Source organism: Mauremys mutica, chromosome 1 (assembly GCF_020497125.1).
Source record: "Mauremys mutica isolate MM-2020 ecotype Southern chromosome 1, ASM2049712v1, whole genome shotgun sequence".
Taxonomy (NCBI): domain Eukaryota; kingdom Metazoa; phylum Chordata; order Testudines; family Geoemydidae; genus Mauremys; species Mauremys mutica.
The window spans coordinates 224,280,878-224,297,911 of NC_059072.1; the positions used below are offsets into that span (position 1 = coordinate 224,280,878).

A 17,034-nucleotide genomic window follows, 5' to 3' on the forward strand; every position below is an offset into this window, starting at 1 on the left:
CAACCTGCAGCCCCTTCCCACACTCAGAATCACTCATTTCTGGCCCCACCCCGGAGCCTGCACACCCAGTTAGAGCGCTCACCCCCTCCTGCACCCCAACCCCCGCCCCCAGCCCAGTGAAAGTGAGTGCAGGTAGGGGAGAGTGAGCCACTAAGGAAGGGGGACTGTAGCGAGTAGGGGTGGGGTGTCAGGGAAGGGGCGGGGCTAGGGATGTTCTGTTTTGTGCTATTAGAAAGTTGGCAGTCCTATCTGAAAGTGAGAACAGACATTCTCATGGCACTGTGGTAGCTGGCGTCACAATATATTTGTGTGCTAGATGTGCTAAAGATTCATATGTCCCTTCATGATTCAACCACCATTCCAGGGGACATGCATCCATGCTCATGACAGGTTCTGCTTGATAACAGTCCAAAGCAGTGCAGATCAACGCATGTTCATGTTCATTATATGAGTCAGATGCCAATAGTGGAAGGTTGATTTTCTTTTTTGGTGGTTTGGGTTCTGTAGTTTCCTCATAGGAGCGTTGCTCTTTTAAGACTTCTGAAAGCATGCTTCAGAAACCTCATTTTTCTCAGATTTCAGAAATTGGCACTTCAGGTTCTTAAACTTTGGGTCAAGTGCTGTAGCTATCTTTAGAAATCTCACACTGGTACCTTCTTTGCATTTTGTCAAATCTGCAGTGAAAGTGTTCTTAAAATAAACATGTGCTGGGTCATCATCCAAGACTGCTATAACATGAAATATATGGCAGAATGTGGGTAAAACAGAGCAGGGGACATACTATTCTCCCCCAAGGAGTGCAGTCTCAAATTTAATTAACGCATTTTTTTGAACAAGAATCATCAGCATGGAAGCATGTCCTCTGGAACAGTGGCCAAAGCATGAAGAGGCATACAAACATTTAGCATATCTGGAACGCAAGTACCTTGTAATGCTGACTACAGAAGTGCCATGCAAATGCCTGTTCTCACTTTCTGGTGACGTAAATAAGAGGGCAGCATTATCTCCTGTAAATGTAAGCAAACCTGTTTGTCTTAGCGATTGGCTGAATAAGAAGTAGGACTGAGTGGACTTGCAGGCACTGAAGATTTACATTTTCGTTTTTGAGTGCAGTTATGTAACAAAAAAAATCTACACTTATAAGTTTCACTTTCACAACAAAAAGATTGCATTACGGTACTTGTATGAGGTGAATTGGAAAATACTGTTTCGTTTATCATTTTTATGGTGCAGATATCTGTAATCATAAATAATATACACTTTGATTTCAATTACAACACAGAATACAATATATATGAAAATGTAGAAAAAAATCCAAAATATTTAATACATTTCAATTGCATTCTGTTGCTTAACAGTGCGATTAAAACTGCGATTAATTGCAGTTTTTTTAATCGCGATTAGTTTTTTTTAATCGTGTGAGTTAACTGTGATTAATCGACAGCCCTAATGATATTCAGTAACCACACAGGGTTGTTTCTACCAAACAACCTCCATCAAAATTTGGACAAGACAGAACTGTTCCTTATCTTCAATTTACCTTGTAATTTTGATAGAACCACTTGCAATCTTATTCAATAAAAATCTTAATGTTTGGGGCATTAAAACAGTTACCATCATAAGCAAGATCGCCTTGCTTGCAGATAACCTTTTCATGTACTTATTTCAGTGAGTGTGAAAGTGAATATTTAAAACTTTAACTGCATTTGGGAGATATGCAAGGCTCACAATCAAGTGAAGGACGATTGAAATATATCATATGAGCCAACAGTACTTTCCAGTTCCTCCTTAGTATTAGAATCCTGATTAGGTACTGATCATAAACATAAACCAAGATTTTTTAACACCCTATTACACTTTAATTCTATACCAGTCCTGGATAAAAATCCTCATTGGAGAGAGATTAGGACATCTATCTATGCCTAACTGTCAAGTAAGGTGCAGTTCTAAGTTCTTTCTAAGTATTTTTTTCCCATCTGTTCTCTAATTATTTAAGAAACACCACCAAAAAAAAGTTAATTTATTTGAATAAATAGAAATGTTTTTGGCAATTTTGGCAGTAGCATTGCCATTCATCTGAATACATAATTCCTTGGCTTAACAAGAAACAAACCCCAAAGGTACTTTCTGTCTGTAACCTGTTCCTTTGTTAAGGAATCCTACCCAAATTGTCATATGAAAATCTCTAAATTTGGGTACAGATGAGTAATCCAGGATAAAAAAAAACAGTCTCAGAACCATTAACAGTTACCTTTAAGAACTCATGAAGGACATGATTATGATATCTATCATTTCTAAAAGGCCTTGATGCCTGGGCAATTCTTAAATAGTAATAACTCATAATTTTGGGGCAATAATAACTACAAGAATCCGATTCTCATTAACACTAAGCCCTGTTTGTATTTCTCTGGCATCCACTGGCATCAAAAGAGGTCTTGGTGTACATGAGAGCTTGGCCCAAAATTATTACATATAATTTACTGTACTAAACAATAAAACTTGATTCACATAACAATTGTCACCTCTAACTGTCTAGTGTCATACCTCTATCAGGTCACTAGCACAAGCATGTGGGAGCACCCTCTGTTTTCAGATTTACCCTGAGTGGTACATAGCAAATACTAAATTATCACTTGGAAAATGACCTGTCTGCTATGTCTTTTCATAAGTGAACCAAAACACAAATATAAAACGGCTTGTGTATTTGGCTTTCCTTCTTACTAAACATAGAATTTGTCTACAGTGGGAAATCAATACATCCCCTTCCATATCTGAATGGTTTAAGGATATTAAAAAGATAATCCCTCTCAAGAAATCCTATTATACTGCAAAAGGAAATGAGAAACACTTTAGTTGGGTCTGGAACTACTTTACTAATACATGTGATATTCAATCACAGTAAACTATAACGAGGTAGATGGGCACAATTGTCTTCTCACAATTTTCTGGTATATTTTTAAAAGCCCTTTACTATGGTTAATATATTTATTGCCTTTAATTACTTATGAACAGTTGTTTGACTTGCTGTCATTATATATTTTTCCTCTCTGAATTAACTCTTCCACTCATCCCAACTCTATATAATGTCTGCAGCTTGTGTATAACCATTTTTGTTATGTCCCTGTTAATTCCTGTAAAATGTGACACTGCTTGAAGAGAAATATTTAAAAAAAAATTAACTGAAGAGAATGGTCAGAATGTTTAATTTGCTGTTTCATTTAACTGTTTTTTTAAATGCTTATTGGCTCTACTTTTCAGACACAACTAAATTCATCAATTAAGTTAAACCAGGATAAATTTGGCCCAAAATATTTTTTGTTTTTTAAATGCAAGTAAAATTGGGGGGAGGGGAAATGTGATAGGTAAACAGGGACATTTGTAATTAGGTACACAAGCTGTATAAACATGAACAAGCAAAGATAACTGTAAGTGGTCAGTACTAGAGTTGGGGAAGCTATTTGTTACAAATAAGAATTTTATTGAAAAAACTGTGAATCTATTAATAGAATTAGATACCAAAGTTTACTGATCTGATTTATATTTATCTCCTTTAAGAACATTTTTAATATATTGAATACAGGTATTTCTTGTCAAAAAAATCTCAGGATCAGATGCAAGACAGCTTTATGCAATGAAGGTATTAAAAAAAGCCACATTGAAAGGTAAGTGATACTTTCCATAAACGGTTACTTTAATTAATGTACATATGTACCAAATCTTAATCTTTTGCAAACAAAAATATAAATACAGATACTGTTAAGTGTTCAACAAAGATCTTTTAAGTACATGCTTAACTTCGATTCTAAACCATCAAATAGGACAAAAAGTAATGCCATTGTATTATAAACACAAAACGATTAATGAATGAAAGCATCACGTTTGTAGAATTTTTAATTAAAACAGTTTTCTTTCTGTGATAGCTTCTGATCAACTTGTTTGTTGTCATCCTGTCAGAAACCCATGTCCACTAGATATGAAATTTCTAAACCTTTTACTACAAACTTCATTATAATGTAGTTCAGTAATCCTTGAAATAATTAGTATTAAAATCCATGTCCCTTATTGAAGCACTGCATAGGCATAATACATGTTTCATGAAGATAGCTGTGCTTTATCATTCCTTCTGGTTAGTTGATTTGATCCTGGGCATGTTAGTAGATACTTATTAAATGGCATATTTCTGTTCTCCAAAATGCTGTGTAACTTTGTGGATAAAGTTTCTTGCCTTTTGTTGAGAAGGTTAAGAGATCAAATTATGTTTAGTTTGTGATGTTGAAAAATCCATTGTTAAGACCTCTTTTATTATGATAGTCACAAAAACTGAGTATTTTTGTACAACAAAATCCCCCAACTTTATAAAAAGAAAAGTTCAGGAATATAAATACATAATGAGGTTGTGCTTATATGTTTTGTAGAAAAGAGGAAGCTAATTGTATTCCCTCTTCCCTAATCGCTCTCCATATACACACACAGTGACCCCTGGAAAAGGATAGGAGTCTTAACATTCTGTAGTCTTCCAGATACCATATTTTGTATTATTGAATCTCTACTTGCCACAGACCCACAGGATAGACTCCTATTCAGAGATCTTTTCCTTCTTCAAGAATCAATACACCTCAACAAGTATTTGCAGTGATACCAGGCAGCCTTTTCAGAACAGAATAGGGTTCCATAGTGGACTGGAATATAGCATCAGGAAATCCTTAAGTTAACATAAAGAAGCAGACATCAAGATACAATTCATAGTGGCCAATGCCAGGGCTCCCTTGAACCAGGCCGCTGTAGGAACTATCTTGGTTTCCTGTCACTGTCTTTGTCTTCATTCCAGGAGCGCGCTTTGTGTGTATCCCTGAGCCCAGTTCTTATCGATTCCTGTCACCTCCCTCCATTGCCTTCCTCCTGAGTTCATATGTGCTCCACCCACCCAAGCTGGGAGCCTCTCATTGATATGTCAATTGTTCAGTCCTTGGGGATTTCCCTTGTCTCTGTAGGGCCTTCCATTGATATGGGTTGGTCTCAGCCAGTAATAAATGACCTGTTCATATCACCCAAGAGAGTTACGTGACAAAACACCTCATGGCTCCTACTCTGTACAGTCACAACATAGCAATACTAAGTACAGAGTGAAATTGAGGCACATATTGGAATCATAAATATATTATCAAAATTCCCACATCTGGTTCCATAGTTAGTTTGAGCTTAAAGCAGGAATTTAACTACTTTTTTTAATGTATGACGAATACAGCAAATCCTCTCCAAAAATATAGGACTTGCTCCAAAATAGAATGAATTTTCTGAGAATTTATAAGTACCGTATATACTCGATCATAAGCCGGTTCGTTTATAAGCCGACCCCCCAAGATGGATAAGTTAAAAATGGAAATTTTTTATAACCCATTCATAAGCCGACACTATAATTCAGGGGTCAGCAAACTTTGGCTCCTGGGCCATCAGGTTAAGATGCTGGTGGGCCAAGATGGTTTGTTTACCTTGAGTGTCCGCAGGCAGAGAGGTAAACCTAAGTAAACAAAGTGTTCCGGTGCGCCAGCTGCTTACCCTGACGGGCCGGGACAGCAAATGGTGGGGAAATTTTTTGGTGAGGAGAAGCTGGGAGTCAGGAGAGTAACCCTGCTGATCACCACCCACATGACCCCACCCCTAGCCCAGGACCCCCACACTCTTCCCTTCCCATCCCTTCCCACCTTATCTGCAGAGGGCCAGGGGAGGATGTCTCTGACCTGGCTGGAGCTGCTCCAACAGGCTGGGCAGTGCAGCCACAGCCTGCTTTGTGGGGTGGAGCTGAGCGGCACAGCTGCAGCCTGCCATCCCTGGAGCTGCATCTGCTTCGGAGGCTGTGGGGAGAGCAGCATGGCCAAAAGTGGAGAGACTCTGGCCCCACCTCCTCCCTTCTGTCTCTGCTGGCTGTGTTGCCTCTCCTTGCTGGCTGTGTTGGGGTGGGAGGGGCTGTGTCCCACCTCTCCCTCTCTATACCCGTTCATAAGCCGATCCCCTTCTCTGGTGCTTCCCTTTTTGACTAAAAAAAATTAGGCTTATGAACGAATATATATGTTAAATTATCTAATTAGCTTGCATTAAAATTATTTTTAAATGGTTCCTTTTAAAAAAAATTAGGAGCCCAAATCTCTACATTTTTTCCTTAAGTATCAGTAATGAAATGACAGACTAAGGCACCTGAACTGTCTTAAGTCTATCCTGTGGACACCATGAGGAAGAAAAATGAAAAAATCTAATGTTCCTAAAAATCAGAGTATCTTTTCTAACTGCAAGTACAATCTCTCCTCAGCTATCGTGGGGTAAACTGTCACTTTTCTATGGGAGCATGGACAAAAATTTGGTTAAAACAGTGAATTTTGGGTTTTTATCAAGAAAACTTCATGTTGAATAGTTATATCACCAATGGCCCAGATTTGGTGGTATTATTTATCTGGTCCCAAAGAAGAGAAAATGCCAAGGAAGAATTTGTTCTCCTTTTCGTCTTTGAAGAGGAGCAGGTTACCTTCATCCCAGACCAAAAGCATCTGAAACAGTTTGTTCCCAGAAAAAATTTAGAATGGCATATAACTACCGTTTAACAGCAGTCCATGACTGAGATATAAATTAAAGATTTGCTCTCTTGGGACTTAAGCTTCAAGTGCAAGACTTTCAGATGTCTTAGACAAACCAAAGAAGAAGAATTTTTGAGAATATTAACACCCTGTCCAGTGCATTTCTCCCCTGGTTGTGCCTCAACTGATACTGCATTTTCAGCTATGGCTGTCAGAGGAGTTCTCAACTGACTGCTCCTCCTTCAAGAGTTTGGCCATTAAAATTGATGTATTTGGGTGTTCCTAAATGATTATCTATATTTTGAATTTTTTATTTTATTTTATTTTTTGAGGGGATTGGCAGTTTTTTGTGGTGTACAAGATGCTTTGCCTCCAGCAGCTTTGTCCTATTCTTTACATCCTTTTTTAGACATTGGTTTCCTCTCATTAAAAAGCACTTCCGTGATTTTTGAAACTCCTGACTGGCTGTGGCCCTGAGTGGGGTAGTAAGTTGTATTCAGATGCTACATCACTGGGTCTTTTGGGACGTGAGCAATGAGTAACAGCCTTATCTCCATCAGTAGAACAGATGTTATATCAAAAGCAGGAATTTTAATTGCAGCAGCACTGCAAAAATCATCAGGAAAAGAATCCAGTCGATTCTAGAGTGTGTTTTAAGACACGAGAAAGCACTGCTCGTGAGTAATAGGCATAGGCTAAAAACACTGCATTGTCCTCTGGGAAGTGAGGGGGATGCACATTGGGAGAGATCTTGTAGATCTCTTGAGGAGTTAAGATTCAGACCTTCATATATCTTGTAATTGCAGTGCCTCACAAGCATGAAGCATTGACACAGATGGGTCCTTGGCCTTCAGACATTGCCCAGAACTGACTGGAAAACCAAGATACTACACAAATGGGTTGCATTGATTTAACTAAACTCCCCTCCTAGACTGATTTAGTTAATCCAGTGCAATTTTGTATATAAACGAGACCTTTGATGCACCTTTAACTTTATGATTTAAAGTACCAATAAAACAGTGTCTTCTGACCAAAGATGTTGCCTTGTTTTTGCCTCTCTCAGCGTCTGAGGCTTCCATGACCCAAAGAGCAAGGACTTGCTATAGAGGATGCCACAATACTCAGAACGTTGTGCTTGAACCTTAAGACTCAAGAATGTGATTCTGTTACAACTTATGTCTTAGGATAAGTAGAGTCACATGTAAATAAATTATTCTCTTCTGTGAAATTAATCCATTTTGAATACTAATTACAACAACTCAGTAATAACTTGTGTGTTTTGAGATTTAATGTCCCCTGCATTTAAACAAACGGTTGGTTTGCCTAAGACATATTAGATCGTTTCCATCTTGATTTCTTTCAGTAAACTATTTTCTTAATCCAGAGTCAGAGGCAATAGTACCCTTTAAAGACTGCTTTCTACTTGCAGGCAGTTTACATGCTTTATCACCTCCTATCTATAGGAGAGAACCTTCAGGGAAATGTAGCCAGAATGCATTGTTATACTACATTCCAACCTTTTAGTGTTTGGAGCATATTCAGGAGTAAACTGATAGCCTAGATTGATTGACATATGTGTTTTTAAGAGACTCAATGGTGCCATAGCATTGGATGGATATCTTTTGATTGTAGTTTGTAAAAATCCAAATAAAAAGATTTTTGTTCAGCTTATATTGGTTTAAAGCTACTTCTATCAATATAGTTATTAAGTTTATTATAAGGTACACTTTGTACAGTAAACCTGCATTCACACCAGTGGGTTGTACCGCTTTAACTCTGTTTCTAAACTGATATAGTACAAAAATATGTGCAGATCAGAGTATAGTGCTGTTGGAGTTCTTGGTTACAGATTTTTAATTTTTTTTCTAGGTTTCAAGTAGCAACAACTTGAGACTTGAGCAAGTGCCAGTTTTTAGTGAGATTTTCAGGAAACAATGTATTGTGAAGTAGGTTCTCCACACAGTCTCACAATTTTTTCTTTGCATGGATGTTATTGAATGGCATAGAGTTGTAATAATGAAAAATATACAAGGAGAAGTAAATTAGGGAAATGTAAGTGGGAATAGTCTGTTCTCAATATGAATTATAGTTTGTGTTCATGTTGTAGTTCGAGATCGGGTTCGGACAAAAATGGAACGTGACATCTTAGTGGAAGTTAATCATCCTTTTATTGTCAAGTTACATTATGGTGAGTTATAAAAGATGAAATATTATTTACCTGTCACTGTGGTGACAACAATTCAAATACCTTTGCAAAGAATCATAGAAATTAGAGTTGGTCATCTAAATCCCAATCCTGCAAAAATTTATTGCACATACTTAGCTTTACACACTTTGAATAGACACCCTAAAATCAGTTTTACTATTCTCAGTGCATAAAGTTAAGCACATGCTTAAGTCTTTGCAGAAACGGGGACTTCAGTCCATCCCTTTATAAAAGGAACGTATGTCAATTTAAATCTAGCTAGTATTTTTTTAAACGATTTCAGTTTCTACACCTATCACACTTGTCTTTTTAAAATATTTTCCATCCCTGATTGAGCTATAAAGACTAACGTGTACAAAAGTGTCTAGTCCCATTCCCATCAAAGTCAGTAGAAATACTCTTATTGATTTCAGTGGCAACTCAGTTATTTAGAGGAAAGACTGAAAATGACTCTATTCAATATTCTTTTAACTGCACAGAGTAAACAAACTGCAAAAATAGAGAAAAATATATTTTCTGATCTTTCAGTTATAGCAATTTAAAGTTTTATTTGTAACAATAGTTGCTACAAAATGTTCAGACAGAAGTGATTTTTTTTGTTCTTAAGTTGATAGTGCCCCTTTAATATCATTCCCTACAGTGTATTCTTCAGTGTTTTGTCCAGTCCTGTTTCCATGTGATTACTGTACAATATAATATATCTCCGTATTAGGTTGAATATCTCATAACACTAACATACATGATGTACGTTAAATGTATTAGCATGCTCACTTAAATCTAACTTTTATTATCAAGATTTGAAAAAGCCAAGTTATGTTTTCAGTGGCATAAAGTTTATTAGTGATCTGCCTTTATTTTTTTCTTCTGACATGACACTGATTTGTTTAAAGGTAGAATTTATTTAATTTTTTTAAGTGACTGTTTCAATCTAGGAGAGAGAGAGAGTCATTGTTTTGGTAATGGGAACAATGGTAAATTCTGGTTAACTTATTCTTCTGGTCGGTAAAAGTACGAATTAGCTGCTTATTGAAATTGTTTTTAATGGGTCTTTTCAGCTTTTCAAACAGAAGGAAAGCTATACCTTATTTTGGATTTTCTCAGGGGAGGAGACTTGTTTACACGCTTATCCAAAGAGGTAAACAATTTTTTCACATTAAACATATGGTTAAACATGGTCTTTCACTGTTCTGTGTTGGGCAGATATATCAGGAGCGTTTACCTTCATGTCCTTAATTATTAAAAATGTGGTTTTCATTAAACAGATCTTAGAAATAAAAATATATTTCTATCTATGCTCTTCAGGAGGTTTTTGGTTGTTTTTTTTTAAATTTTGTTTGTTTAGCTTTGAAAGAGTACTGTCATAAGAATGTTGTTAATTTGTTACTCCCGAGATACACTCCAGCAATTAGATTTCCCATATTGCTCTTGTGCTTTCTCATATACCCCCACCAACCTGTTTAAATAACTTGCCTCAAAAAGTATATAGTGCTATGGAAATACGCTTATACAGGGAGAATATCTATTAGTTGCAGTAGTTTGAGTGTATTTATTGACATCTATATTTATGCTAAATGGATCTGTGTTATTAATATTAGCCCCCCTCCCGAAAGTGCTGAGCATTTTATAAAGTTGAGGTGAGCAAGATTTGTAATCCTTATCCTAAGCTTAAAAAAAAAAAGCACACATTTTGAGCCCGTATAGTCATGAAGATAACTTTCCAAACATGCGCCAAATGTAACTGATGCAGTGGTGTCTGTCTGACTACACTGCAATCAAGAGGTGTGATTGCAGCTTGTATGGGTAACCTTCAGCAACGCAACTTCAACACTGATGAAGTTTGGAAAGCCAAATGGAGTTCACAGAAAGTCACAAATAAACACCTTATGAAATATTCAACACAGAAGATCCCTGGCTTTGATCTCTCATGCAGCTCATGGGCAACCCTAAATCGTATCTGCACAAACCATGGTAGATGTGACTACTTGCTGCACAAATGGAAAATGCAGCTGTGGTCACCCAGAACACCATGGAACATATGACAAATTGATGCCCGATTCACAAATACGAAGGAGGCATCACAGCAGTACACTCAACTACTCCAGACTCAATTATCTGGCTTAACAATCTAAATGTAAAATTATAATTGTTGCTCTACATTTACATCAGCCATATGAAGAATAATCTAGCTTTGATCTAGCTAGATCAGGGGTCGACAACCTCTGGCACACGGCTCGCCAAGGGAAGCACCCTGGCGGGCCGGGCCAGTTTGTTTACCTGCCGCGTTGGCAGGTTCGGCAGACCGCAGCTCCCATTGGCTGTGGTTCGCTGTCCCAGGCCAATGCAGGAGGTGGGAAGCCACGGCCAGCACATCCCTTGCCCGCGCCGCTTCCCGCCACCCCCATTGGCCTGGGACAGCGAACTGCGGCCAGTGGGAGCCGCGATTGGCCGAACCTGTGGACACAGCAGGTAAACAAACTGGCCCGGCCCGCCAGGGTGCTTGGCCTGGCGAGCCACGTGCCAGAGGTCGCTGACCCCTGAGCTAGATCAATCTACGGGCTATCAACAACTATGCCCAGTACCCAGGATATATACTCAGGAGGCTAGCCCTTACTGCTACCCATGCTGCCACAGCTACACAGCTGTTGCCAATTGTGTGCAGAAACATTGTTATATTATTCCACAATCCCAAATCATATTTCATGCCTTTCTGGTGGCCAAAAGTCCCAGTTGTACCTACCATCTGCCAAACGCTTCATCATCTATGAAAGAATCTACGACAGTGGTTTTCAACCAGAGGTCCAGGGCCCCCTGCGGGGCCGTGAGCAAGTTTCAGGGGGTCCGCCAAGCAGGGCCAGTGTTCAGCTTTCTGCCCTGGGCCCCAGAAAGTTTAAGTTACACTCCATGGGGCTGAAGCCTGGGGCCCTGAGCCCCACCACTTGGGGCTGAAGCAGAAGCCTGAGCAACTTAGCTTTGTGGTGTCCCCTATGGCATGTGGCCCTGGGCAATTGCCCGGCTTGCTACCTCCTAATACTGGCCCTGGCTTTTATATGCAGAAAACGAGTTACTATGGCACAGGTGGGCCGTGAAGTTTTCATAGCGTGTTTGGGGGGCTTCAGAAAGAGAAAGTATTGGTCTACAATACAGCTCCTGCAAAGCTACTCTAGGTTCAGCTTGCTCCACTTACTTGGGCCCTTGGCTATACACCTCTACCCCGATATAATGATGTCCTCGGGAGCCAAAAAATCTTCCTCCCGGAGCACTGCTTTACCGCGTTATATCCAAATTCGTGTTATATCAGGTCACATTATATCGGGGTAGAGGTGTATTTGAAAACTTTGAGCCTCTCTTTTTCCTCAATTTACATGCTTCTTGCTGGCATCTCAGTATATCACCTTCCTGCTAGTGACTTTTCCATCTTCACCCACTCCACAGATACGGAAATTCTAAGGGACTTGGTTAGTGTTTTCACTAGTATGGGAGCTGGCCCTATTTGGGATTTAAATCTGTTTCCCACAAATGTGTGTCAAGTGGATCAAGTTATTCATTGAGATGTCCCAGAGAGACTTAAGGCTCATTCCTGTAAGTTATTGGTGTATCTGCCTAACTTAATTTGTAGTACTGCAACATGACATTTTACTCGTGCTTTCATACAGCATTGTTTTTTTGATTTGCTATCTACCCCTTATATTGGGGAGTAGTTCTGTGATTGTTTTATTAGATCTCAGTCTGCCTCTTTAGGATTGTATTGACTGTTAAACAGCATGAGCTTCTTGACATCCTGCATGCATCGTTACCAACCAGGGTTGCTCTGCCAGTCAACGACACCATTCTTCAACCTGTTTGAAGTGTCTGGCACACCCCAGCCACTTGTGCACCCACTCCCAAGGGGACAGAGAAGAGGTATTGCGTGCAAGCTAAGGGGTCTGAATTTCTGTTCTCTCTCACGCACCCCACCCAATTCTCTAGTGATACAAACAGCAACGGCATGAGTCAGGTAGCAGCACCCATGCTTCACCCCAACAGACAAGGAGGGCAAACAACCAGACCTTCTGGTGCACAAGGTCTTCTTGTCCATTAGCCTTCAATTTCGAATTTCCAGTTACCAGGTGTTTTTAGCTAAATATGACTTTATCAACTACGGCAAGTTGACGGACTTCACAGACGAGCTTTCTCAGCAGGACTGTGCCCGCTTCCAGGCTATCTTGGAGAAAGTTAAGTTTGTCATGAGGACTTTGCTCCAGTCCACGGTGGAAGCAGCAGATGCTGCTTCACACACAATGACCATGGGGGATTGTCATGAGTAGGGACTCATGGGTGTATTCATCTGGTTTCCCCAGGGAAGTTCATAATCCTATAGAGGAACTTCCTTTCGATGAGTTTCATCTCTTCAATTAGAAGACCAACAATTCCCTCCAGTCCCTTAAGGATTCTAGAACCACTCTATGATCCGTAGGCATCTACACACCAGCACCCAAGTGGAAGTTCTTCCATCCACCACCTGCACAGCAATTCAGAGCTCCTCAGTTCTTCCATCAACAGCCTTACAAACCTCCTCACCAGCGGCAGAAGAATCAAAGATCCCATCCTTCAGGTCCATCGTCACAGTTTTCAACAGCACATGCATCACAAGTGATATTTCTATGCATCTAGAGAGCCATCAACCATCTTGCCTCTTATCATACACCCAATCCACCCCCTTTGGGGAGGTGTCTAGCACTCTCTTTACCAGCTTGGAGCATGATAACAGTGGACAAGTGGGTCCTGGATGTCATTAGACATGGCTATACAGTCAATTTCACAACACTTCCTCATTCCCGCCCAATCATGCCTCAGGGACCACTCTCATGATAGTATCCTCATCCTAGAGGTGGATTACCTACTGCAAGTGGAGTGATAATACCCGTTCCTCTGACCTATCAGGGCGCAGGATTTTACTCTACTTATTTCCTGATACCCAAGAAGAAAGGTGGATGGAGACCAGTCTTTGACCTCTGTCATCTCAGTTGGTTCATATGCGAACCGAAGTTTTGTATGGTCACCTGAGCAGCCATCATCCCTTCACTAGAAAAAAGCATGAAGTTTATGGCTCTCAATATGCAGGACACCTGTTTTCACAGACATCCGTCCAACCCACAGAAGGTTCTTAAGGTTTACGGTTGGCCTTCAGTGCTTCCAATAGAGGGTCTTACCGTTTGGATAAACCACTGCTCCACAGGTCTTTACCAAGGTTTTTTCTGTAGTAGCGGCCCACTGCAGACGTCAGGGGCCGTTATATTCCCATATCTCAACAACTGGCTCTTAGCAGCATGATCCAGGAAGAAGGCTTGATCCTCGACCTCCATGCTGCTCATACTCCTATTCTCCCACGGGATGAGTGTAAACATCGAAAAATTGACTTTAGACCCCTAGAATTCATTGGGGCATTCATCTATGCGGTTTCAGCATGCACCTACCTACCAAGGGATGATTGCCAAAGTGGAACCAATTGCCACAGTGGTCACCAGTCCTCCTGTCTCAGTCAGGATTTGCCTTTTCCTCCTGAGCCACATGGCAACCTGAATGTATATCACCACCTTCAGTCGTCTACACCAGCTGTGGCTCCAGAAGGTCTGTTCTCCTGCACAAACCATGGTGGTCCTCCTGCTGACAGTTCCTTCCAATGTACTCTCCTCCCTCTGATGGTGGACAAATCTGGGTCAGGTCTGCACCTGGATACCCTTCCTTCCATTCCCCCCAGAAACGACAGGCATCACAGATGCATCACTCGCCGGATGGGTGCCCACATGGGCGAGCACATGACACAGGAACTTGAACCAGTTGGGAATCCAAAATGCAGATCAACATTCTGGAGCTTTGAGCAGTATGGAGGGCGGGTCATGCATTTCTCCCATCATGTTCTCATTATGTCAGACAACACCACGACAATTCATTACATCAATAAACGGGGAGTATGCAGTCATGCAGAAGTGCTCCAGGTATGGGATTGGTGCAGTGCCCACAAGGATCCTGTTATTGGCAGCCTGTCTTTCAGGGGCTCAAAATGTGATTGCAGATTCTCTCAGCAGGAAATTCATGACCAGCAATGAATGGGAGCTCCACACCATAGCCATTGACTTTTTCAATCTACAAGGGACAGGGATCTCTTTGCCACCTTCGCCAACAGCAAATACATCACGTACTGCTCCAAGGGAGTCTCAGTGCAATGCCCTTGTTACCTGCTGATCAGACCAGATCAGTTACGCCTTTTCCCCAACTATCACTGCTGCTACGTGTCCTCCACAAGATCCAGCAGCGAAGTGCCATGGTTATTCTGATAGCCTCATTCTGGCCTGGCCAGTTCTGGTTTCCCCACTTCTCTGCATGTCAGCGAATCCCCCACTTCTGCTGCCAGTTTTCCCAGAAGTGCGCATGCAACATGACAGCAGGATCAGGCATCCCCATACGCAAACATTTCACCTCCCAAGTTTGTTTTTTGTATGGGCATTTTCACTAGATTGGGATTGTTTGTTGGTAGTTCAAGACATCCTCTCAAGTAGCAGAAAAGATTCCATGAGGTGTTCCTATTAGGCCAAGTGGAAGCTTTCCACCACCTGGGCCAGGCAGAGGGGTCTCGCCCCAGAGGACATACGTTCCCCTTCTGTTAGGCTACTTTCTTGGAATTGAGTGCAAGCCCTGATGTCTTCAGGGACAGAAAGTTCACCCGTCTGTGGAAGGACGTTCTGTGTTTACTCTCCCATTGACTACCAGGTTTTGGAAAGGCCTCTTCAGAACTTATCCGCCCATTCAACCTATCACTCACCAATGGGACCTCAACTTCATCCTCTTGACATTAATGAAATCGCCCTTCGAATTTCTGGCTTCATGTTCCCTGTCTCTTTCCAGGCAGGTCACCTTCTTGGTAGCTATTACTTCCACAAGAAGGGTAGGAGAATTGGAGGCCATAATGGCTGACCCCCTTTTACCGTGTTCCCTAAGGACAAAGTTTCCCTGCCTCTGCACCCCAAGCTTCTATTAAAGGTGGTATCCCATTTTCATTTCAGTCAACCTATACGCTTATCTGCTTTCTTTCCAAAGCCTCAGGCCTTGGTAGAGGAGTGGCACTTTCACTCCCTCAATGTCCGCAGACCCTTGGCCTTCCATCTACAGAAGACAAGACCATTTAGGAAGTCCCCTAAACTGTTTATTGCTATAACTGAATGGATTAAAGGGCAGGCGATTTCCACACACAGGATCTCTAAGTGGGTTTCAGGTTGCATTACGCTCTATCAGTTAGTCCTTGCAGTGAGGGCTCATTCCACAAGAGCACATGTATCAAAAACGGCTGCCCTGCTTATGATGTACCACTTCCAGACATATGTAGGACAGCTACATTGAGTTCAGTACATACCTTCGCCTCCTTTTACACCTATTGCAAGACTCTGCAATGGATGCTTCATTTGGCGCAGCTATCCATTCAACCATTCCATCATCTTCCTCGTATCCTCCACCTACTTAGGTGGTACTTGTTAATCACCCTCCGTGGAATCCAATACGAACCATCACTCAAAGAAGAAGGGGGGGTTACTTGCCTGTAATTGGAGGTTCTTCAAGATGTGTGGTCCCTATCTGCATTCCAATCCCATCCACCTTCCCCTCTGCTGAGGATTTGTTCAGTTTGCGGTGGGAAAGGAACTGAGGGTGCACTCTTTCTAGCCTTGAACGAAACTAGGAAGCAGAGCAAGTGCACGTGCTCAGATGAATGGACACTACTACTTTCAGATTCTTTGGCTCTTGTTGCAAAATGGCTGATGTTGGTATGGTGAGTCCTGCGCTTTTCTTGGCAGAGGGGCTAATATGCCACCCTTTGCCTCTGCTCTTGGGGTGCTGAGGGCCCCGCTAGTGGCCCAGGAAGGTGGTAGAGGAGGGAAGCAGGGAAGGGGTCTGGGTTTGCTCCTCACTCTGAGCCCCAGCCCCTGTCAACCCCTATGGGTTTCTTATCGTCTTCCCTCTTGGATAGAGTTATCCTTGATCCTTGATGCTGGGGAAGGGAGTCTCCCTGCCTTGCTGAGGCAGGGTCTCCCTTCGGTTCTCTGGTCTTTTGGTTGTCAGCAACACACCTCCAAACTCCAGTCCTCTCTCCTTCCTCGCACCACCCTGTCTGCCTGAAGCAGGTTTTTTTAATTAGGTTTGCATAAAGTGGGTCATAGGTGTGATCCCGCGTGGGTCAATCTGGCCTGATTCTATAGGATCGGTCTTCCCTTGGGGTACTTCCGCTCGTACTAG

General features: G+C 41.3%; 1 protein-coding gene across 2 annotated transcripts in view; it reads left to right on the forward strand.

Moving 5' to 3' along the window:
• RPS6KA3 (ribosomal protein S6 kinase A3) overlaps positions 1-17,034 on the forward strand; it is a 139,381-nt gene that overhangs the window by 46,719 nt on the left and 75,628 nt on the right. For both annotated transcript variants that reach the window (XM_045013097.1, XM_045013154.1), the window contains exons 4-6: positions 3,581-3,662; positions 8,674-8,754; positions 9,828-9,907. In XM_045013097.1, the coding sequence (XP_044869032.1) occupies positions 3,581-3,662; positions 8,674-8,754; positions 9,828-9,907 (243 nt within the window). The remainder of the gene's footprint in view (positions 1-3,580; positions 3,663-8,673; positions 8,755-9,827; positions 9,908-17,034) is intronic.